Source organism: Hypanus sabinus, chromosome 2 (genome assembly GCF_030144855.1).
Source record: "Hypanus sabinus isolate sHypSab1 chromosome 2, sHypSab1.hap1, whole genome shotgun sequence".
NCBI lineage: Eukaryota > Metazoa > Chordata > Chondrichthyes > Myliobatiformes > Dasyatidae > Hypanus > Hypanus sabinus.
Genome location: NC_082707.1, coordinates 55,496,624 through 55,521,398, shown reverse-complemented (window position 1 = coordinate 55,521,398; position 24,775 = coordinate 55,496,624). Strand labels below are relative to the sequence as shown.

Genomic DNA, 24,775 nt, shown 5'->3' with positions numbered 1-24,775 from the left:
GTTTCTATGTTTCTATTCAACCACTACTTTCAATTAATTATAGAACTGTATTCACAGATTCCTTTGTTCTACCGCACTCTTCAGTGGTCTACCACTCACTGTGTAAGACCTACCCTGGTTGATCCTGCCAAAGAGCAACCCCTTGCACTTGTCTGCATTAACTTCCATCTGCCATTTTTCCAGCTGGTCCAGATCCCACTGCAAGCTCTGATAGTCTTCCTCGTTGTCCACTACACCCCAATCTCAGTGTCACTGCAAATTTGTTGATCCAGTTAGCCACATTATCATCCAGTTCATTGATACAGATGACAAACAATAATGGACTCAGCACGGATCCTTGCAGCACTCCACTAATCTCAGGCCCCCAGTCAGAGTGGCAACCATCTCCCTCCACTCTGGCTTCTCCCACAAAGCCGATGTCTAATCCAATTTACTACCTCATCTTGAATGTGAGCGACTGAACTTTCTTGACCAACCTCCCATCCGGGACCTTGTCCAGTGCCTTGCTAAAGTCCATGTTGACAACATCCATTGCCATACCTTCATCAACTTTCTTGGTAACTTCCTCGAAAAACTCTATAAGATTGGTTAGACATGACTACCATGCACAAAGCCATGCTGACTATTCAAATAGTCCTATATCCTGTCCCTTAGTCTACCTTCTAGTAACATTCCCACAACTGATGTCAGGCTCACCGGCTTATAATTTCCTGGTTTATTTTTATAGTCTTGCTTAAACAACAATCCTCCAATCCTCCGGTAAGTCACCTGTCACTAAAGCTGATTTAAATATCTTTGCTAGAGCCTCTGCATCTTCTGCACTTGCCTCCCACAGGGTCTGAGGATACACCTTTTCAGACCCTGGGGATCTATCCACCCTAATTTGCCTCAAGACAGAAAACACCCCCTCCTCTGTAATAAGTATAGGGTCCGTGACCTCTCTGTAGCTTTGCGTCACTTTTATAGAATCTGTGCCCATGTCCAGAGTAAATACAAATGCAACAAAAATGTTTAAGATCTCTCCCATCTCTTTTGGCTCTATGCAAAGGTTTCCATTCTAATCTTCCAGGAGACGAATTTTGTCCCTTATAATCTTTTTGCTCTTAACATATCTGTAGAATCGCTTGGAATTCTCCCTCACTTTGTCTGTAGGGCAACCTTCTGTCTTCTTTTAGCCGTCATGATTTCTTTAAGTGGTCTCTTGCATTGCATGGGCTCCATAAGTACCTCATTTGTTCCTACCTTCTTATATCTGCTATGCACCTCCTTATTTTTCTTAACCAAGGCCTGAATATCTTTTGAAAACCTGTTATCTTTACCTTTTATTCTGACAGGCACATATAAGCTTTGTGCTCTCAAAATTTCACTTTTGAAGGTCTCCCACTTACCAAGTACCCCTTTGTCAGAAAACGGCCTGTCCCAATTCACACTTGCCATATTTTTTTGATGCCGTCCAAACTGGCCTTTCTCCAATTTAGAACCTCAACCTATCTTTTTCCATATTTACTTTTAAGTTAATGGCATTATGATCACTAGATGCAGAGTGTTCCCCTGCACAAATTTCTGTCACCTGCCCTATATCATTCCCAAATGGGTGATCAAGTATCGCATACTCTCTCACTGGGACTTCCAAGTACTGATTAAGGAAACTTCCCTGAAAACATTTGACAAGGTCTGTCTCATCTAGTCCTTTTATAGTATGGGATTCCCAGTCAATATGTGTAAAAATAAAATCACCTGCTATAACAACCTTATGTTTCTTGCAATAGTGTGTTATCTCTCTACAAATTTGTTCCTCTAAATCCTGCAGACTTGTTGGGTGGTGTCTAATATCAGCCTATTGACATGGTCATACCTTTCTTATTTCTCAGTTTCACCCATGGAGCCTCACTTGACAAGTTCTTCCATCCGTCTTGATGGGGCACTGCCATGACATTTTCCTTGACCAGTAAAGCCACTCCTCCCCCTTTAATCCCTCCCTCTCTGTCACATGTAAAACAGCGGAACACCGAAATACTGAGCTGCCGGTCCTGCTCTCCTTGCAACCAAGTCTAACTAATAGCTACAATATCACAATTCCATGTGTTTATCTATGCCCTGAGCTCATCTGCCTTTCTGACAATGCTTCTTGCATTGAAATTTACATAGTCCAGGACTTTAATTGCACCATGCTCAACCCTTTGATTCCCAGCTTTGACTGAGGTCTTAACAGCATCGGTCTCCACAGCCTCTCCGCTATCTGTTCTGGCACTCTGATTGCCATCCCTCTGAAACTCTAGTTTAAACCCCCCCCCCCACCCTCACCAACTCCCTAACCCCCTGCAGCACTAGTAAATCTTCCTGCTAGGATATTAGTTGTCCCCCTCCAATTAAAGTGCAAACCATCTCCTCTGTACCTGTCCAACCTTCCCTAGAAGAGAGCCTAATACTCCAAACATATAATGTCCTCCCTACTACACCCAAATCCTTGGACACGTGTTAAACTGTATGAACTTCCTTTTTCTAGCCTCACTAGCATGTGGCATGAGTAGCAGTCCTGAGATCACAGCCTTGGAGTTCCTGCCCTTTAATTCAGCACCTGATTCCCTGAACTCACTGTGCAGGACCTCGTCACTCTTCCTATCCTTGTCATTTGTACCTACGTGGACCATGACCTTTGACTGCTCACCCTCCCACTTAAAAATGGTGAGAACTCAATCCAAGATGTCCCAGACCTGGGAGACAACATACTGTTCAGGAATCTCGTTCTCATCCACAGAATCTCCTTCCTGTTCCCCTAACTAACAAATCCCCAATTACCACAGCTTGCTGCTTCTCCACCCCTTTTCCCTTCTGAGTCACAAAGCCAGACTCAGTGCCAGAGACCTGACAGTATTCAAAGTGGTATACCTGTTGTTGAGGGAGATGGCCAGAGGGGAATTCTGCTCTGGCTGTTTAATCCCTATTTCCTTCCTTAATGTCACCCAATTCTTTGTGTTCTGCACCTTGGGCATGACTACTTCTTTGCATGTCCTCTGTATGTACTCCTTCAGCTGCTAGAATGATCCTGAGTTCATCCAGTTCCATTTCCATCTCCATCTCCTTAACACAGAGTGTTAGAAGCTGCAGGAAAAGGCACTTCACACGGGTAAAGTCGTCAGGGATGATGGAGATCTCCCTGCCTTCCTACATCCCACAAGAGGAGTTGTCTGTGAACCTGAGTGAGCTATGTCTTTTCAAGCTTTGGATTGCTGACTACCACTGCTCAAAACACCAAACTTCCACGAATTGATTCCCTTTGTACTCATTTGGCAAACCGGAAGAGCTACATCTTCTCACATTTCAGATTGTGGATGGCTGCTGCTCAAAAGTTGGGTTGACTTTGTTGGTAAAATATAAAATCAAATCCTTGGAAAGAAGTAACATAGGAGCAGAAGATGTAGAGCCTTTGTGGGTAGAATTAACTGCAAGGGTTAAAAGGCCCTAATGAGAATTATATTTAAGTCTCCTAACTATAGCCAGGATGTGGTGTACAAATTACAATGGGAGAAAGAAAAGGCATGTAAAAAGAACAACGTTACAATGGTCACAGAGGAATTTCAATATGTAGATAGATTGGGAAAATGAAGTTAATTCTGGATCCCAAGAGAAGAAGTTTGTGGTGTGCCAACAAGGTGGCTTTTTAGAGCAGCTTGTGGTTGAGCCCATGAGGGAAAATATAATTCTGGATTGAGTGTTATGTATCAAAACAGATTTGATTAAGGAACTTGAGGTAAAGGAACACTTTGGAGGCAGTGATCATGATATGATAGAATTCATACTTCAGTTTGAGAGGGAGAAGCTAAAATCAGATGTATTGGTATAAGTAAGAAAAGGTAACTACAGGGGCACGAAAGGGAAGCTGGCCAAAGTTGATTGGAAGAGGACACCAGCAGGGAAGTCAGTAGAGAAGCAATGGTTGGAATTTCTGGGAGTAATTCAGAAGACACAGAATTGGTTCATCCCAAAGAAGAACATTCTAAAGCGATACTGAGGCATGTGTGGATGACAAGGAAGTCAAATAAAATGAAAAGAAAAGGCATACAATATAACTCAATGTAATGGGAAGCTAGAGAATTGGTAGATTTTGGAAGCCAACAGAGAATAACTAAAAAGCAATAAGGAGAGAAAAGATGGAATATGAAGGTAAGCAAGCCAATAATATATAAAGAAGATACTAAAACTACTTTTTTCATATATAGAAAGAGTGAAAGAGAGTTAAGAGTGGACATAAGGTCACCAAAAATGATGTTAGAGAGGTAGTTATTTGTAACAATGAAATGACAAATGAACTGAGCAAGATAACTGTCCTCATAGAAGTTTATAAAATCTTGAAGGAAATGGATAAAGTAGACTGTCTTTATTTTTCCCCAAAGGTTGGGGAGCCCTTACTGGAGGGCACATACAAGATAAGAGGGAAGAAATTTAAAAGTGACCTGAGAAATAACTTCTTTATTCAGAGGGTAGTGAGTGCCTGGAATGAGCTGCCAGAGGAAATGGTTGAAGTTGGTACAATTGCAAAATTTAAGAGGTACATGGAGGGGAGGGGCTTGGAGAGTTATGGGTCGAATACAGGAAACTAGGACTAGAATAGAGGATTCTGTGGTGGGCTTGTACCAGTTCAGCAGAAGGGTCTGATTCTGTGGTATATTATTACTTTATGATAACATGAGACCACATTGTGATCACTGAGTACATTATATTAAACTGGATTAAGAGCTGGTGGCTTTCTTATAAATGATCTAAATCATTCATAAATATTCTGGATTAATAGCAGCATTAAAACATCATCAGTTATAACTCTTTTCCGATCCTCAAAATGCTCGATGAAGATTATTACCCACCAACTGCATATAATTCTGAAAATACGTATATGCTTATTAAAATTTCAAATGGATATTTGATTAAAACACTACATTGATTGGCCTAATTTCAAACAATAACGAGGTGGCCTACAGGGAAGAAGTTATCTCTCTGACACAGTGGTGTCAAGAAAACAACCTCTCCCTCAATGTCACAACAACAAAGGAGCTAGTTGTGGAATACAGGAGGAATGGAGACAGGCTAACCCCTATTGACATCAATGGATCTGAGATTGAGAGGGTAAACAGCTTTAAGTTCCTTGGCATCCACATCACCGAGGTCCTCATGTGGTCTGTACACACCTGTGTGGTGAAAAAGGCACAACAGCACTTCTTTCACCTCAGACGGTTGAGGAAGTTTGGTATGGGCCCCCAAATCCCAAGAACTTTCTTCAGGGGTATGATTGAGAACATCCTGACTGGCTGCATTACTGCCTGGTATGGGAACTGTACCTCCCTTAATCACAGGATTCTGCAGAGTGGTGTGGACGGCTCAGTGCATCTGTAGTTGTGAACTTCCCATGATTCTGGACATTTACAAAGACAGGTGTGAGAAAAGGGCCCAAAGGATTATTGGGGACCTAAGTCACCCCAACTACAATCTATTCCATCTGCTACCATTTGGGAAACAGGACCACAGTGTAAAAGCCAGGACCAACAAGCTCTGGGATATCTTCTTCCACCAGACCATCAGATTGATTAACTCGCGCTGATTTGAGTGTATTTCTATGTTACATTGACTATTTTATTTATTATAAATTACTATGATTGCATATTTAGATGGAGACGTAACGTAAAGATTTTTACTCCTCATGTATGTGAAGGATGTAAAAAAATAAAGTCAATTCAATGGTATGTTTAGTTCCAGTGGAACTTGAGGAAGCCCATGTTACTCTGTGCACCCATGTGATTCACATTAACTTGCAAATATTTTTTAACTTCAGCTGAGAAAAGCCCTTGATGAAACCATATCCAAATCTGCAGAACTGTCACGAGCTAATAGAGAATTACGATTGAAAGTTACTGAATCAGAGAAGAACTTAAAATGTTTGAAGGCAAAGATCAAAGATCAGAAAACACAGCTGAAACACCATCTGGAGACCAAAAAAACTGCTGCTCAAAATACAGAAAGAATCAAGGTACCTATCATAATATTTGGTACCTATGTGTAAACTTACTGAAAAAGATAAGGCATTCAAATTTGGGCTCACTCCAAAATATTCATGTTTCTAACAGTAAAGATGCTGGTTTCATAATCCTATGTTTCTATAATCTGAAACCTATAACATTTTTAACGCATTCACTTTTCAGAATTTGTTGTTGTTGGCAAGGTTGCAGTTAAATTTTAATTAGTTTTTAGGTCCATAGGGATGGTTTTGGGTACAGAGAGGGGAGTTAGAGGTCAGGCCCTGTATCGATACCAAAGATTGAAGCACTTAAGGCCAGTCAGAGGTACGGATCGAGGGGGCGAAGGCTGGTCAGAGGTCTAGTCAAGGCCTGATGGCCGGATCCTGAGTCTGCCAATCTCTGCAATTTTGCTGGGGAAGTTGGAGTCCAATGTCTGAATCCATGAGTCTGTTGGAGGCTAAAAATGGCCTCTGCTGAGGTTAGAGGACTGTGTATGCATGTGGATAGGTGAGTGGGATGAAGGGAGGAATGGAGCTTGTTTTGCTGTTGTTGCTTGGTATGTTTTGTTATGTTGTGTTCTGTATTGTTCTAATGAGTGTTGTGGACTGGAATGTTGGTGCTGGAATGTGTGGCAACATTTGTGAGCTGCCCCCATGAGATCCTTGGGTGTGTTGATTGTTAATACAAATAACACATTTCACTCTGTTTCGATATACATGTGATGAATAAATCTGAATGTTTATTGCCCTTGAGAAGCTTGTGGTGAACCCTCTTGAATAACTGCAAATCTTTTCATGAAGAAGTTCTCACACTGCTATTGAAAATTCCTCTCCCCTCTTATAACATCTTCTGATGCAACCACATGAAATGCAACACTTCTCCCATTACCCTTTCTCACAGTCCAGTTACCCTTTTTCACAAGCACGTGTCTCGGTTGAAACAGGTTTTAATACGCATGGGCTAAAAGTTCAGTGTGAACATGGTGCATTCTGTGCCATATCACTCTATGACTCCATGAAGCATTATTGTTCTTCTGTATAATTTAGTATATTTAATTTGGTGATTATACTGCTACATAATTACATATTACGCAAGTCGCAAGGAAAATACACTTTTCTGTTCAAGCAACACACACAAGATGCTGCAGGAACTCAGCAGGCCAGAGAGCATCTATGGAAAAGAGTAAACAGTTGAAGTTTCAGGCTGAGATATTTCATCAGGACTGGAAAAAAGATGAAAAGTTAGAGCAAGATGGTGGGGGGAGTGCTGGAAGAAGTACATGTTGGTAGGTGATAGGTGAAACTGGGAGGGGGAGTTGTAAAGTGAAGAGCTGAGAAGCTGATAGGTGAAAGAGATAAAGGGCTGGAGATGGGGAATCTGATAAGAGAGGGTAGAAGAATGTTGAAGTAGAAATGGGAAGTAGAATTGAAGTGGGTGGCCATTGGGAGATACTGCTTTTTCTGGCAGAAGGAGCGTAGGTGCTTGGTGAAGCAGTCTCCCAATCTATGACAGGTGTCACTGATATACAAGTGGCCACACAGGGAGCACCAGATACAATGGATGACCCCAACAGACCACCAGGTGAAGTGTCACCTCACCTGGAAGGATTGTTTGGGGCCCTGAATTTGAACTTGTCTGTTTAATTTGTTTTCTCAAGCTTCAGATCCCAGGGGAGAGAAGTTCTGTGGAGATGAAACATAGTGAGAAAATTTGAGAAAGAAGTTGAAATCTTGGGCCTCGAAGAAAAGGTCATTGAAGTTGGATGGCAGAGTCTAAGAACAGTGAGCGCAAGATTGAGATAGGGGAAGATGGCAAGAATCAAACTGAAGCTGACATAGAGAGATCAGGCTGGAAATCATGGTCTGATATATGCATTCTGGAAGTGAGTTAAGGGTGACAACAAGCGAAGAATGGTGGCCCTCAGGGAGAGCTATCCTGATGGGTTAGTATTTACCTACAGAACCTGCCTGAGTGGGTTCTCAGCTGAACTCTGTGGCCAGGGATTTTCCTTTAAGTAATAGTGAAGGAAGTCTCCCAATGTTATAAAGGCTAGATTCTGCATGAAAGGTCTGCAACTACCATAGGTACAAAAACATGGATCAAAATCACAGGGTGTACATTGTGTTAGATGCAATGTACTTGTATGGCTTTTTCTGGTTTTGTACATGTGACAAATAGAGAAACTGAAAATGAATCACAGACTTTATGAAATAATTATTTTTGATGTAAAAAAATGAATCAGAACAATGAAATGCAGGTTTTTGATCCAGTTTATCTTTACAAAAGTTCATGTTTGTGGATCATTGTTAAATTTTTAAAAAATCAAAGTTCAAAGTACATTTATTATTAAAGTAGGTATGCTATGTATAACCTCGAATTTTGTCGTCTTACAGGCAGTCACAAAAACAAATGAACCCAATAAAACCCATTAATAAAGACCATCAAACACCCAAAAAAAACAAAAGAGCAAATCGTACAAAAACTAAAAAGTAAATAAATAACACTCAGAACTTCAGTTCACAAAATTGAGCACACAACCACAAAGGCAGTTCATCACTGCATCAGGACCAGGAGCCCATTAGTTGCAGGTCACAGCCTCAGTTCAGCGCAGAGACAAATAAACCTCATGGAGCAGTAAGCTGACATCGGCCTGTCCCTCACCTCTGGTCCTGACATCCGACCTTTTCAATTTGGCCCGGTGATTAAATCAGACAAACACCAGTTCGTTCCTCGCTCTTGGGCTTGGGCTCTGCTATCTCAATTTAGCCTGTACCTGCCACGCCGCTGCTACTGTAATGCATCTTCAAGACTCCAATTCACCGAATCCCCAAGACACTGCAAAATTGCTAGGCCGTACAAGCATTTCAGAAGCACAACTCTGAAAGGGATGTTACACACTATTGATTGCAGTGATCATTGTCCAGAAAAAGTGTAATTAATAGAATAATTAGTAGATTTGTTTGCTGCTGGTAAAGCATCACTGTCTCTCAACAGCGCCATCTTAAACTGGACCACTGTCAAAATTTTAACCAAAGTTAATAAGGGAAACATGGCAGAGGCAATGGTGTTAAGTTGTTTATCAGTCTTGATTTCACTGCATGCCGAAATAGATTTGAGGGCATAAATATGTTATTATTGTTTCTATATTTTATATAAGTTGAAGTTTAAGGAAGGCCAGAAGATTGGAATAACCAATTCTAAAGATGACAGAGGCAAATACAAGGGTCTTGGTAGCAGATGGGTTCAGTAAAGGGTGAATGAATCCATTATAGGAAGGATGTGGAGGCTTTGGAGAAGGTGCAGAAGAGGTTATATGGGATGTTACCTTATTGGAGGATGTATGCTTCTGGAAGAGGTTGGACAAATTGTGAATGCATAGTGGAAATTGACAAGGTTATGAGAAGCATAGATGGAATCGACAGCTAGTACCTTTTTTTCCTGGGTCAAAATATCTAATCCTAGAAGGCATGCATTTAAGGTGAGAGGGGTTAAGTTCAAAGTAAATTTGCAGAGCAAGTTTTCTACATATGGTGGTGAGTTCATGGAAATGCACTGCCTGGGTGGTGGTAAATGCAAATATGATAGTCATTTAGGTGATTAGGCACATGAATATTCAGAGAATGGAGTGATACAAACACAGTATGGGCAGAAAGGATTAGTTTACTTGGACAGTTAATTTTTTAATTAGTTCAGAACAACATCATGGGCCAAAGGACCTGCTCTTCTGCTGTACTGTTTTATGTTCTATGAATGTAGGTGATAATATAATGGTGGAAGTAGATTGGTTATTGGGTTGGAAGCTGGGTTAGGTTAATATGGGATATTTGGGGTTGACTGAAGATGGTGAGTAGGAAAGAAGGATCGGTGAGGTATTGAAATTGTAGTGGGGAGAAAGATAAGGCTTTCCCTCAATAATGTATTTCTGGAAAGATAGAAGTAGCTTTTGTTTGACATTTTATCAAAGCAGGTCAAAACATCCTGTTTCTTTTCCTCATTCCAGCATGCAACACTACAGACCAACTCTTATAATAGCACTTATTTCATTTTTTCCACCAAGCAATAGATACAATAACCATTTTATAAGATATCATGCTATAATATTACAGTTGTGTCTGTGCACGTACTGGCGATGGTATTCCTATATTACCAGATACCTAAAACATCCACACAGGATTGGGTCTAGATCACCAGTGCTAAAGCTGGGGAATCCAAAGTTCAAAATAAATTTATTATCAAAGTATATATCACCATTATCATGTCACCATATCATATCTTGAGATTCATTTTCGTGTGGGCTTTCACAATAAATTTAAAGAAACACAATAGAATCAGTGAAAAACTGCACACAGCAAAGGCAAGCAATGTACAAAAGACAACAAATTATACAACAAGAGAAAAAATATAGTAAGTAAATAATAAATATTTAGATCACAAGTTGTAGAGACCTTGAAAGTGAATCTGTCATTGTGGAATCAGTTCAGTGTTGGGGTGAGTGAACTTTGATTTACTTTGATTCATGCTCTAATGGTTGAGGTGTAATAACTGTTCCTGAACCTGGTGATATGCGAGCAAAGGCTCCTGTGCTTTCTTCCTGATGACAGCAGTGATAAGAGATCATGGCCTGGATGGTAAGGGTCCTTGATGATAGATATTGCTTTCCTGTGACAGCACTCCTAATGGATGTGTTCAATGGTGAGGAGGGCTTTACCTGTGATGGACTGGGCTGTATCCACTACTTTTGGTAGTCTTTTTCCATCCCAGGCCATGATGCAACCAGTCAGTATCCTCTCCACAGTGCATCTATAGAAGTTTGTCAAAATTTTAGATGACTTGCTGAATCTTTGCAAATTTTTAAGCAAGTAGAGGTGCTGCTGTGCCTTCTTTGTAATGGCACTTGCGTGCTGGACCCAGAATAGATCCTCTGAAATCCAACTCTACCACTGAACTCCATTGCCCAGCAGTTTATTTGGTTAATGCAAAAAGGACTATAATGATATTTTTTCCAGAAATTACTGTAATATGTTTGGCAATTTACTTTTGTATTTGAAAATTTCCTGAATCCTGAGTTAAGTAATGTTTCAACTACGTATGTGTTGCATTGTCACACACTTTTATTTGGTTGCCTTATAGATCATAGTCATACAATCTGTCTACCTGAGATGCACTTTCAAGGAATTGTGGTTTTTTTTTGTTTAAGTAAATAAGGTAATGTTTCTCTTAGTTAACTTAAGATACAGTCAACTTGGAGTGCACAGTGCTCAGATTTGATTGAAGGGTTAAAGTGAAGTGATAGTGTTTGACTATAAATTTATTAAACAATTATTTACCTGTCGTCCCTAACCAGGAAAAAAACATTATTTGCTTGTGTTTTTTGCTTAGGAATTTGAAGCTGAGTTACAGCAGATGGAAATAATGAAAGATCAATATCAGAAAAAAAACAATGAACAGGTTTGTAAGTGGCATTATACAATATAAAATTGAGAGTGCAGAGAAAATTTACAAGGTTATTGGCTGGATTTGCATCATAGGGAAAGATTGAATAGGCCAGGACTTAATTCCCTGGGGTGTAGAAGAATGAGGGGAGCTATAGAAAATTTTAAGGGATATCATCGGGGTCTCTCTTCCTGCCAACACGGACATTTACACTACACGCTGCATCCGCAAAGGAAACAGCATTATGAAGGACCCCATGCACCCCTTATATGATCTCTTCTCCCTTCTGCCGTTTGGGAAAAGGCTCCGAAGCATTCATGCCCTCATGACCAGACTATGTAACAGTTTCTTCCCCCAAGCTATCAGACTCCTCAATACCCGAAGCCTGGTCTGACACCTTACTGACCTATTGTCCTGTTTATTATTTTTTGTAATGCCTGCACTGTTTTTGTGCACTTTATGCAGTCCAGTGTAGATCTGTAGTCTAGTGTAGCTTTCTCTGTGTTGTTTTTTTTTTATTACTACATACTAGACCTTCAGTCTAGTTTTTTTAAACTGTGTCATATAACGCCATGGTCCTGAAAAATGTCGTCTCATTTTTACTATGCACTGTACCAGCAGTTATGGTTGAAATGACAATAAAAATTGACTTGACTTGAGATAGTGCAAATGCATTGTTTGGTTGAGACTAGAACTAGAAGTCATGGGTTAAGGGTGAAAGATGAAATGTTTAAGGGGACCATGAAGGGAAACCTCTTCAGTTAGAGGGAGACAAGAGTCCAAAGTGCTGCCAGTGGAAATGGCATTAAAGAAAAATTTGGATAGGTACATGGATGGGAGGGGTATGGAGAGCTATGGTTCAAGTGCAAGTTGTTGGTACCAGGCAAACTTGTAGTTTTGCATGGACTAGCTGGTTTTGAAGGCCTGTTTCTGTACTGTAGCGTCCTATGACTATGAGATAATATAAACGAGAAGATACAATTCCAAAAGGAATTCAGAAACAAATATTTATTTAGAGATATAGCCCAGAATAGGCCCTTCTAGCCCTTTGAGCCACACCACCCAGCATCCTCTGACAATCTCGATTTAACCTTGACCTCATCACAGGACAATTTACAATGACCAGTTAACCTACCCAGCATCTCTTTGGACTGTGGGAGAATCAGAGGACCTGGAGAAAGCACACACATTCCACAGGGAGGATGTACAGACTCCTTACAGAGGATGCTGACATTGAACTCTGAACTCTGACGACCCAAACTGTAATAGTGTTGCGCCGACAGATACGCTACCGTGGCATCCATATCAGAGATATATATATATATACATTGTTTGTTGAAAGTGCCAAGGCAAGTTGAGAAAATGCTTTAAGATAAATTATCCTAGAACTTATAAGTACTGTAGGTGCATGATCAAGAAAGTAACGGCTAATCTTAATAAAACTATAATGGGCACCACATTCTAAGTGAGATGCAAAGTTCTGGAGATGTTATGGAAGAAATATGCTAAAATAATAACAGGAATTAGGGACTTCAATTATGTGAATAGACCTAAGAAGTTGAGGTTATTCTTCATGTAACTAATAAAATCATGAAGGATGTAGACAGTGCATGGGTAAAAGTGGTGTCTTTTGCCATAGGGGAGACTCAAGAGCCAGGGGTTACTGAATGAAGCTGATTAGCTTTAGCAAAAACAAATTTCATAATGGAAGCCTTTGTTTATGGTCTGAAATGCAATGCCTGTCTTGTTGCAAAGTAGGTTTAATTATTGAGTTGGAAAGTGAGCTGGATAAGTATCTAGATAAGGTGAGAGCAGGGGAGTTGTTGTAGATTTCTCTTTCATAGATCTTGGCAAGACTTGATGGGCTGAATAGCTTCCTGTGGTAGCCATCCTACTGTAGTATGTGGTATCAGGTGTAGTTTCATCATTACAGTGTTAGTAGCAAACTACTAAGAGTACAAATGATACATATGCTATGAAGTCGACTATTAATTCTTATTAATGCAGATTACTCTTTGGTAATAGGCAGGGTGGCAGTGGAGGACTTGCATAAGCAGTGGAAGGAATGAGCCACCTCACAAATTATTCATCCACCTATCCTGTTGACTGCTACCTGCTCCAAATTTGGAAATGTCTGCAGTTTCCACATTGGCCTTGTTAGTCAGCTTAGAAGCCACATAACTGGCATGGAAGTAAGTCATCTTCATTTCCAAGAGACTGACCAAAAAGAAGAAGATTCAAGTTGGAATAGCATGTGAGGACTTTGTCAGACATTTCTGCTCTTGACTTTCTCAAAACAAAGAAGTGTCATAAAAATGAGTTAAGGGCCCAAGATATAGGAGGTCGTGTGGTTAACGTGAATTGAAAATTGGCTGTCACTTAGAAAGTGAAGAGTTGGTGTAACTGGGTCCTTTTCAGGCTGATAGGATGAGACTATTGAATAGGGATTGGTTGGTGGCTCTCAGCTATCTGCCATTTACATTAATAACCTAGAGGAAGGAACAAAATATAAGGTTTCCAAATTTGTTGATGACACCAAATATGTGGAAGGTCATTGTGATTTTGTAATTGGACATAGATTAAGTGATAAGAGAAAAATGTGGCATATCGATTTTAATGTGGAGAAGTGTGAGGTTGTGCTTTTAAACAAGAGGAGTTAAAAGACATTATATAAGTAGAGAGAGAGAGATTGCAGTAAGAAAGGTTGAGAGAGATCCAAGTGCTCTATTGCCTGAATCATAGAAAGTTAGCAGGCAGATCCAACAAGTAGTTAAGAAAGTAAATGGCATGTTGACCTTCTTTGCAAAGGAGTTGGAATTTAAGACTAGTGTAGTTTTGTTACAGTTGCACAGATGTTAGTTAGGTCATTCACAATTTTAGTCCCATTACCTTAAAAAGAATATAGTAACATTGGAGCAGTTCAAAGGAGATGTACCAAGCTGTTTCTGATGAAAGAATTGCCTGATCAAGGGAAGTTAGGCATTGTGGGTCTTTATTCCTTGGAGGTTAGAAGACAAGGGGTGATCTTACACAAACATAAAATCCAAAGGAGACTTGACAGGGTAGATATTAAGATGTTCATGGCTCTCTTATGAGCGAGAACAAGGTGATATGGCTACAAAAAGAGGGCCAGTCATTTAAATTCAAGGTGTGTAGTAACATCTGTCGGAGCATAGGAAATCTCTGGAATGCTCTGTTATCGAGCGTGGTAGAGGCCAGACCATTAGGTATCATTTCAGGTGGAGATTGATAAATACTTGAAAGATCAAGCAATCAAAGGTTATGGGGAATTGGCACAGAAGAGGAATTAAAGCCAGTGATGATCATATTGAATGGCAGGTCGAGCTTGAGTTGCCTGGTGGCCTACTTCTGTTCCTATTTTCTTGTGTTCTTATAAGTTGCTGCTGGACAGAATAAAGTTTATACTTATTAAAGCCACAGATAGAGGTGTAGAATAGAAAAAGTAAAATGCAACTTTGTTCAACAGAGAGCATCTCTGTTTGTGATCTGGATATTAGATTCAAAGGCAGAAATGTTGACCATGTGTACTGATTTGTCCAAGATGTTACAATTTTCTTTGGTTTTTTTAAAAGTTGCACTCAAGCAGAAAAGTGTTGACTATTCTGTCACAAACTCTCCATTTCAGTCCTGGATTTGATAGATAATATCTAAGTAATTTCAGTTTTCCTGATAAAATTTTTTTATTATTCTGGTCATGATTTATAATCTGCTTTATTGTTGATGTATTCTCCCCTACAGTCTCAATTGATTTTAAAGTTTAAGACAGAGATGCAGATTTTACAAGAGGAGCTTCAGAATCTGACAAAAAGTCAAAATGAGGCAGTGTCTCACCGTAGACAACAAGAAATACAGTTAAGGAAAGAATGTGAGCTTAGTCTAGAGCTGAAAAGAAAATGTCTGGTAAGTTACATATTTCCTTTTTACAAAATGCTTTATCAGTGTTAAATGTTTTACTTATAGTGGATGACATGAAGATGAAATGAAATTGGGTGTGATGAGTTTTGAATCATTCAGTTGACTATTGTTCAGAATAAATTTAACCAGTCCCTCTTCTCATTTGTAGACTTACACATACAAAACCTACACATACAAAAGGCTGGAGGAACTCAGCAGGTGAGACAGCATCTATGGAAATGATTAAACAGTCGATGTTTCGGGCTGAGACCCTTCATCACAATTCCCAGTGAAGGATCACAGCCTGAAACAATGACTGTTTATTCATTTTTATCAGCTGTTGCCTGACGTGCTGAGTTCCTTCAGCATTTGTATGTGTTGCTCTGGATTTCCAGCATCTACAGAATCTCTTGTCTCATTTGTAAACTGTTTGACAATTGAATTTTGGTGGAAAGGAGTGGCTACTTCTTGGTGCCCATGAAGAGTTAGGTGTAATTTTCATGTAGACCTTAGATCAAAGTTTCAACATTTTCCTGCTGTCAACGGGAAGAAGATGCTCAAAAAGCTGAAAGACCTAAAGGTACATAGGTCACCCTGACCAGATGAACTGCATCCTAGGGTTCTGAAAGAGGTGTGTGTGTGTGGCCTCCATCGGTCTTGGTCGACCATGGGTACTCCGTCTCTGGTAGTCTCTGGCTTGTTGAGTAGTGTCGACTGTGGCTAGTTTGGCCGATCCTGGAACAGCAGGCTCTGCCACAGTTGCTGCATGTGTAGGGCGTCGTGGAATTGTTGTCCGCTGTCCACTATGCTCTCTGTTTAGCTCTCCGCCCCTCAAACTGACTCAGGATCACTCTTTTGCCTTGCTTTAGGTGGTGCTGAAGAGTACCTCTCCATTTGTTGCGGTCATATTGCTGTATTCTCCCAGCATTCTGTGTTGATTTTTAAGGCTTTCATATCGCGTTTGCAGAGGTCCTTGAAGCAAAGCTGGGGTCTACCAATGTTCCTCTTGCCTGTTGCTAGCTCTCCGTAAAGGATGTCCTTTGGCAGTCTACCATCCTTCATACGACAGACGTGGCCCAGCCAGCGCAGTCTGCGTTGTCTTAAAAGCACGAACATTGTGGGAAGTCCAGCGTCTGAGGACCTCAGAGTTTGGGACTTTGTCTCTCCAGGTGATGCCGAGGACGCGGCGAAGGTTGTGCAGGTGAAAACTATTGAGTTCCCTCTCTTGCTTGGAGTAGATGGTCCAAGTCTCGCTACCACACAGGAGGGTGCTGATAACCCATGCATTGCACACAGCAGTCTTGGTCTTTGTAGTGAGTTTCAGATTCTCCCAGACCCACGAGGAGAGTTGAGCAAGGATCGATGATGCTTTGCTGATACGCCTATTGATTTCAGTATCAAGGGAGGGAGTGTTGCTAATGGTCCACCCTAAGTATGTGAACTCGTGGACCACTTCTAGATTGTTATTGTCGACGGTAATGACTGGTGTCTCTACTATGTTCTGGGCAAGGACATTTGTTTTCTTTATGCTGATGGTAAGCCTGAAGTCCTTGCATGCTTCAGAGAAGCGGTCCATGAGAGTTTGTATTTGCTGTTTGGTGTGCGAGGTTATAGCAGCATCATTGGCAAAGAGCATGTCATGTATTAAGATCTTTCGCACCTTTGTACTTGCTCTCGGGCACGCAGGGTTGAACAGCCGCCCATCAGACCTGGTGTACATGTAGATGCCTTCTGTCGATTTCCCAAACGTGTGCTTCAATAGCAGAGAGATGAAGCTGCCGAATAATGATGGGGCCAACGTGCATCCTTGTTTGACTCCACTACGAATAGCGAAGGATTCTGATGAGCTGCCATCATACTGAACAGCAGTCCTCATGTTGTCATGGAATGACTTGATGATACTTTGGAATTTCGGGGGACAGCCGATCTTGAGGAGAATCTGAAAGAGCCCATCCCTACTGACAATGTCAAGTGCCGTGGTAAAGTCAATGAAAGTGACATAGAGAGGTTTCTTTTTTTCTCTGCACTTCTCCTGGAGTTGACAGAGTGAGGAAATCATGTTGACAATTGACCTCCTTGCACAAAAACCACGTTGGGATTCAGGGTAGACCATTCTGCCAGAGTTTGTAGACTTGCCAGAGTTACACAAGCAAAGACTTTGCCGACAATATTCAGGAGGGAGATACCCCTGTAGTTGTTGCAGTTGCTTCTATCACCCTTGTTCTTGTACAAAGTGATGATTTTAGAGTAGCACATATCCTGTGGTACAGCTCCTTCCTTCCAGCACTGACGGAGGAACTCGTGTAAAGGTTGGAGGAGTGAGCTCTTGCAGTGTTTGATCGGGTCTGGAGGAATCCCATCATTGCCAGCAGCTTTCCCTGGGGCCAGACTGTCAATTGTCTTGCTGAGGTCCTCAGTGGTTGGTTTGGAGTTGAGTTCATCCATGACTGTTAGACAATTGTTGGCATCAATTGTTGGCTAACAAAACATTTTCCCTTGAGTAGAGCTCGGAGTAGTGTTCTACCCAGCATTCCATCTGCTTGCTTTTATTGCTGATTATTTTATCGCTGGATGACTTCCGGGGTGCTGTCTTGCTCTGCGATGGGCCAAGAGCCTTCTTGATACCATCCGACATCGATCTGATGTTGTCTGACACAGCTGCTGTCTGAATGTCCTCACTGAGCTGGAGTCAATAATCATTTGTGCACCGGCTTGCAGTCTTTTGCAGTTTGCTTCTAGCAGCTCAAATTGCCTGGAGTGTTTGGTCGGATGGTGAGCGTCAAACACTCTCTGAGAGCTGCAGGCTTGGCTTCGATGACAGGAGTCATGATGTTGGACTTTGCCTCAAACCAGTCACTGCTCTTTGTGGTCTTTCTTCCAAAGAGAGAGTGCTGATTTGTGAATGGTATCGCAAAGGTATGACCATTGTTCTGTTACAGTATCTCCTTGTGAGGAGGTAGTCATAGCACCCTGTACTGTCTTGGCAAACTGGTCAACCTTTTCTGACTGTTTCATATCTGTTGTGTTGATGGGAGGTTTTCCAGTTTGTCTGGAGTGGTGGATTTTCTTTGGATGTAGTTTGATCTTGCAGCTTTCTTAAGCATGATCCATATCATAGTCTACACTGTAGTATGAGCGGGTAATTACTACAGAGTTGATGAAAGAGGGCCTGGTGATGATCATGTCTAGTTGGTGCCAGTGTCTGGACCGTGGATATTGCCATGAGACCTTGTACTGCAACTTTGTCTGAAAGTAGGAATTAGTTACACACAGGCCGTGATAGGAGCAGAACTCCAGGAGACATCCATTGTCATTTATTTTGCCAATTCCAAAGTGGCCAAGACAAGACAGGCAGGAATCGTTATCAGCTCCCACTCTGGTGTGGAAGTCACCAAAGAGAACGAGATATTCGTCGCTGGGAATATTACTGACAACAGCTTCTAATTTGTTGTAGAACGTCTTTTGCCTCAGAAGTGGAGTTCAAGGTAGGGGCATACACACTGACGAGAGATACTGGGCAATGACTGGTGTGTAGGCAGAGAGTCATAAGTCATTCTGATCCATTTTCTGGTGGCTCCACCATTTGCAACAAGAAGTTCCTAATGGCAAAACCCACTCCATGCTCGCAGGGCTCGTCTTGGTTCTTTCCCTGCCAGAAAAAAGTGTAGTCCCTTTCCTTCAGTGTTCCTGAATCCGCCAAATGTGTTTCTTGTAGGGTAGCTATATCTGCCTTAAGCCTTAGTAGCACATTGTTAATACCCGCTGTTTTTCATGCATCTTTGATATCCTTGAGGTTTTAGTCAAGTCCAGGCATTATTGTGCGGTCATTCCAACATCCCAACTTGAGTGGTGTTATTCGATTTGTTTTCTTTCTTGTCTGGTGCAGTAGTTACAGTCAGCTCTTTGTGGAATAATCCATTATCCCCATTTTCCTAATGAGGAAGACTGACTGTGGCAGGACAGCACTTTATTGGCTGGGGGCTGCCCAGCTTGAGGCGGGTGATAGCTGTACAGTGAAACGCGATGGTCTCTCTCACCATTGGAAGCCATCCCTGGCACCATGCACCTACACCAATCAAGCATTATGACTTGTAACCAGTAACTGCTTCATGTGTTTGTCTGACGCTATAAAGCGAAGCTAGAGTGGCCTCTCCAGGGCACAAGCCAGGGCGGAGTTGATATGGAGATTTGTCTGTTGCCCATGCAGTGGGACTCCCCTCTTCATGCTGATGACAGGTTCAAAGAAATGACGAAAGTTCAGTGCCAGCAGCATTGTAGGATTTGCCGTGCCCATGTTGGGTACAGTAGTCAGCCGCCTTCGGGATTCTGACTCCGGATTTTTCCTCGGGGTTTACTCCCAAAGCCTTTCCCGTGAGCAGGTATAGCTGCAAGGCAACAGAGGTTTTCCCTCCTAGATGAGCTACCATCCGTGGTTAATGAACCCCATCTGCCCAGAGCAACTGGTTTTAAGGTGCCAGTGGCCCGCCTTTGCCCCTTCTCCTGTCAGTGAGAACAGCTCTGCTGGGCATAAGAACTATGCCACACATGGAGGCCAGGAGTTGGACTTGGTTGTTAGAGGCTGTTTGAGACGCACGCTATGAAGAGCATTTGTTTAGCAGTGGGAACTCCTCCCCACTACCACCCTTTGGCTATGACTACCTTTGGAACCAAGAAAGGGGTAGCGTTAGACATTGTGGTGGCATTCAAAATGATATTTCAGAAATCATTGGACCCTGGCATGGTACCAGAGGACTGGAAAATTGCAAATGCCACTCCACTCTTTAAGAAAGGAGGAAGGCAGCAGAAAGGAAATTATAGACCATTTAGCCTGACAGTGGTTGGGAAGATGTTGGAGTCGATTGTTAAGGATGGAGTATTTGGTGACATAGTACAACATAGTACAAAATCAGCATAGTTTCCTTTAGGGAAAATCCTGCCTGACGAACCTGTTGGAATTCTTTGAGGAGATTACAAGTAGGATAGATAAAGGGGATGTAGTGGGTGTTGTATATTTGGACTTTTAAAAGGCATTTGACAAGGAGCCACACATGAGGCTGCTTACCAAGTTAAGAGCCCATGGTATTACAAGAAAGTTACAATCATGGTTAGAGCACTGGATGATTGTTTGGAGGCAGCGAGTGGGTATAAAAGGATACTTTTCTTGTTGGCTGCCAGTGATTAATGGTGTTCCATAGGGTTTGGTGTTGGGACTATTTTTATGCTGTATATAAATGGTTTAGATGAGGGAATAGATGGCTTTGTTGCCAAGTTTGCAGATGATACAAAGATTGGTGGAGGAGGAGGTAGAGTTGAGGAAACAGGTCAGATGCAGAAGGAATTAGATTAGGAGAATAGGCAAGAAGTGGCAAATGAAATACATTGTTGAAAAATGCACTTTGGTAGTAGAAATAAATGTGCAGACTATTTTCCAAACAGGGAGAAAATCCAGGAATCTGAAATGCAGAGGGACTTGGGAGTCCTTGTGCAGAACACCCTGAAGGTTAACTTGAAGGTTGAGTCAGTGGTGAGGAAGGCAAATGCCATGTTAGCATTTATTTTAAGAGGTCTAAAATACATGAGCAAGGATGTGATGCTGAGTCTTTATAAGACACTGATGAGGCCTCACCTTGAGTATTGTGAACAGTTTTGGGCCCATCATCTTAGAAAAGATGTGCTGGCATTGGAGAGGGTCCAGAGGAGGTTCACAAGGATGATTCCGGGAATGAAAGGGTTATCATACGAGGATTGTTTGATGGCTCTGGGTCTGTACTTGCTGGAAATCAGAAGGATGAGGGTGGGATCTCTTTGAAACCTTTCGAATGTTGAAAGGTCTAGACAGAGTAGATGTGAAAAGGATGTTTCCCATGGTGGGACAGCCGAGATCAGGAGGACAGAGCTTCAGGATAGAGGGTTGCCCTTTCAAAACAGAGATGTAGAGAAATTCCTTTAGCCAAAGGGTGGTGGATTTGTGGAATTTTTTGCCACGTGCAGCTGTGGAGGCCAGGTCATTGGGTGTATTTACGGAAGAGATTGATAGGTTCTTGATTCGACGTGGCATCAAAGGTTATGGGGAGAAGGCCGGGAACTGGGGTTGATGAGGAGAAAAAAGAGGATCAGCCATGATTGAGTGGTGGTGCAGGCTTGATGGGCCAGATGACCTAATCCCGCTCTTATGTCTTATGGTCTAAAAACTTGGAACAATGATACAACCCTAATTGTAACTTGAGTGTAGAATGACTGGAGCCTGCACATTTAGAACTCCATTTATCTGGTGAGCTGCCTTGGTAGGATTGTTATGAGGTTAGAAAGAGCAGGAACACCTCTTATGACCCTTCACAAATTTACTATAACTCAAATCAGTGACCGAGTTGGCCTGCTTGTAAGTACTGGCTTCCATTAGAGCCAACTGTGAAGTTACCAGTTTTTTGTCTTCGGGTTTCATGAAATCTGATTTAATTGAATTAAAATGCCGGATGTTGTAGTCCTGGGAGACCTACATCTGTGTGGAGTGCCTCCAGGGGCAACTCCTTGAAGACCATATTAGAATCTGGAGCAGCAGCTGAATGACCTTGACTTGTACGGGAGAGTAAGGAGATCATCGATTGGAGTTACAGAGAAGTAGTCACCCCTAAGATGCAGGAGGCAGGTAGCTGGGTGACTATCAGGAGAAGGAATGGGATGGTGAATAGGCAGTTAGTGCAGAGCACCCCTGTGCCCATTCTCAATAATAAGTATACCATTTTGGATACTATTGTGGGGAATGACCTCCCAGGGAAATGCCACAGAGCCCAGGTCACTGGCACTGAGCATGGGTCCCTGGTCCAAAAGAGAAAGGGGGTGAAGAGGGGAATGGTACTGATAGGGGACTCTAGAGTCAGAGGAACAGAGAGGTTATTCTATAGATGTGAACAGGACACCCAGATGGTATGTTGCCTTCCAGATGCCAGGGTCAGGGACATCTCAGATCATGCCCACAGCATTTTGGAGGGGGAGGGAGAAAAACCAGATATCTTGGTACATATTGGAACCAATGACATGGGAAGGAAAAGCAAGGAGGACCTGAAGAGGGAAATTAGAGAGCTAGGTAGAAAGCTGAGAAGCAAGACACTGGGGTAGTAATTTCCGGATTGCTACCTATGCTAAGTGCCATTGAGGGTAGAAACAGGATGGTTTGGCACGTAAATGCATGGCTGAGAAGCTGGCGCGGGGGGCAGAGCTCGGATCATTGGAATCACTTCTGGGGTGATGTTTGACCTGTACAAAAGGGATGGGTTGCACCTGAACCCAAGAACAACAGATATTCTTGTGGGCAGGTTTGTTAGAGCTTTTGGGGAGGATTTAAATTAATTTGGCAGGGGGATGGGAACCAGAGGGAAGGGACTCAGGATGGAACAGATGGTAAAAAAGCAAAGATAGCATGCAGTCAGACGGTCAGGAAGGGCAGGCAGATGATAGGACAAAATTGAGGCCAGCAGGGTGAGTATCAGTGCATTTGGGATGCAGTATCAAAAAGGGTAGCAAATACAATACTTGAAGTGTTACACTGGTGCTAAGAAGTTTATGAACCCTTCAGAATATGCATAAATATGACCAAAAATGTGAACCAGCTGAAGAAAAAACAATTAAATAAATAACATAAAGAACATTATACTTGTTCATTTATTTATTGAGGAAAATGATCCAATATTATATGTATTTGATGAAAAAAGGATGTGAACCTTTGCTTTCAGTAACTAGTATGATTCCCTTGTACAGCAACAAAGCAAAAATTAGTGGAAAGGTAGAAGATTGGGAAGCTTTTAAAAATCCTATAGAAAACAAATAAAAGAATCATTAGGAAGGAAAAGATGAAATATGAAAGCAAGCTAGCAAACAGTACTAAGGTGGATAGAAAAAGCTTTTTCAAGTATATAAAAAATGAAAGAAAGACGAGAGTGGATATAAGGCTGCTAGAAAATGAGGCCAGAGAAATAATAATGGGTGCAAGGGGATGGCAAATGAACTAAATGAGGATTTTGCATCAGTCTTCACTGTGGAAGACGCAAGCAGTGTGCCAGGTGTTGAAGGGTGTGAAGGAAGAGAAGTGAGTGCTCAAAAAGCTGAAATACCTGAAGGTTCATAAGTCACCAAGACCAGGTGAACTGCAGCCTTTGGATTCTGAAAGAGGTAGCAGTAAAGATTAATGCAGGCATTAGTAATGATCTTTCAAGAATCATTCTGGCATGGTGCCAGAAGACAGTAAAATTGCAAATGTCACTCCACTCAAGAAAGAAGAATGGCAGCAGAAGGGAAATTATAGACCAGTTACCTTAACATGTGGTTGGGAAGTTGTTGGAGTCAATTGTTAAGGATGAGGTTGTGGAGTACTTGGTGACACAGGATAAGGTAGGACAAAGTCCGCATGGTTTACTTATGGGAAAATGTTGCTGGAATTCTTTGAGGAGATTACAAGTAGGACAGATAAAGGGGATGCAGTGCATGTTTTCTATTTGGATTTTCAGAAGGCCTTTGACAAAGTGCCATGCATGAGGCTGCTTACCAAGTTAAGAGTCCATGGTATTACAGGAAAGTTACAGCATTGGCCTATTGGTAAGAGGCAGTGAATGGGAATAAAAGGATCTTTTTCAGGTTGGGTGCCAGTCACTAGTGGTGTTCCATAGGGGTCGGTGTTGAGACTGCTTCTTTATATGTTGTGTAAAGAGGGTTTCTTCTTTTTGTTAACTAGCAGGAATGCTAATTTACTGATAACGAGAATGGTATTCCTTTGTAAACCAAATGGGGATTAATGTTCTTTCTTCTGAGTCTGTAAGCTTTTGTTGACGGGCTTTTGGGGAGATCGGCGCGAGGGGGTCAAGAGAGAGGACGCAATGCTGTAAACTGGGCGAGGATCGGACCCCAAAGGGGGGTCCGAAGCCGGGAGATACTCCGAGGAGGGGGGATGAAGCTAGATGTGCTTGGTTGACCACTCGGAGGGCCCTGAGCTGCGAGTCGAGGAGTTCGGAGGGGATCGAATGGTGGCCAGAAGACTTCAGAAATTGAGCTCCAACGGTTGTGCACGAAGTGGTTTGGACTTTGATAAGTTTGGCGCCTTTTCTTTATTTTTTTTCTCTTCATATATACTGTATCGTTATTAATCACTTAGTTATAGTAACCTTTATAAATTGTACTCATTTAATCGCATATGGTGTACTGTCTGTTTTTGGGCGAGGCGGGGACATCACACAGCATCCACACCAGCTGATTATACAGTTTGGCGGGGCCAAAGGCTGCTCCCCCTAGACGAGAACGAGCTGAGCGAGCCTGAGGCGACCCAGGGGGTTACAGCTGTATATCAATGAGTTAGATAATAGAATAGATGGCTTTGTTGCCAGGTTTGCAGATGTTATATAGATCGGTGGAGAGCAGGTATTGAGGCACCA

At 41.9% G+C, this 24,775-nt stretch overlaps 1 protein-coding gene across 10 annotated transcripts in view; it reads left to right on the top strand.

Moving 5' to 3' along the window:
* Nucleotides 1-24,775, top strand: part of LOC132378911 (coiled-coil domain-containing protein 150-like) — a 148,858-nt gene that overhangs the window by 93,980 nt on the left and 30,103 nt on the right. For 9 of the 10 annotated variants that reach the window (XM_059946269.1, XM_059946241.1, XM_059946263.1 and 6 more), the window contains 3 exons: nucleotides 5,825-6,019; nucleotides 11,388-11,456; nucleotides 15,201-15,362. In XM_059946269.1, coding sequence (XP_059802252.1) covers nucleotides 5,825-6,019; nucleotides 11,388-11,456; nucleotides 15,201-15,362 — 426 coding nt within the window. Of the gene's footprint in view, nucleotides 1-5,824; nucleotides 6,020-11,387; nucleotides 11,457-13,466; nucleotides 13,624-15,200; nucleotides 15,363-24,775 lie in introns of those variants that run through there. The other variant, XM_059946283.1, reaches the window with a different exon arrangement.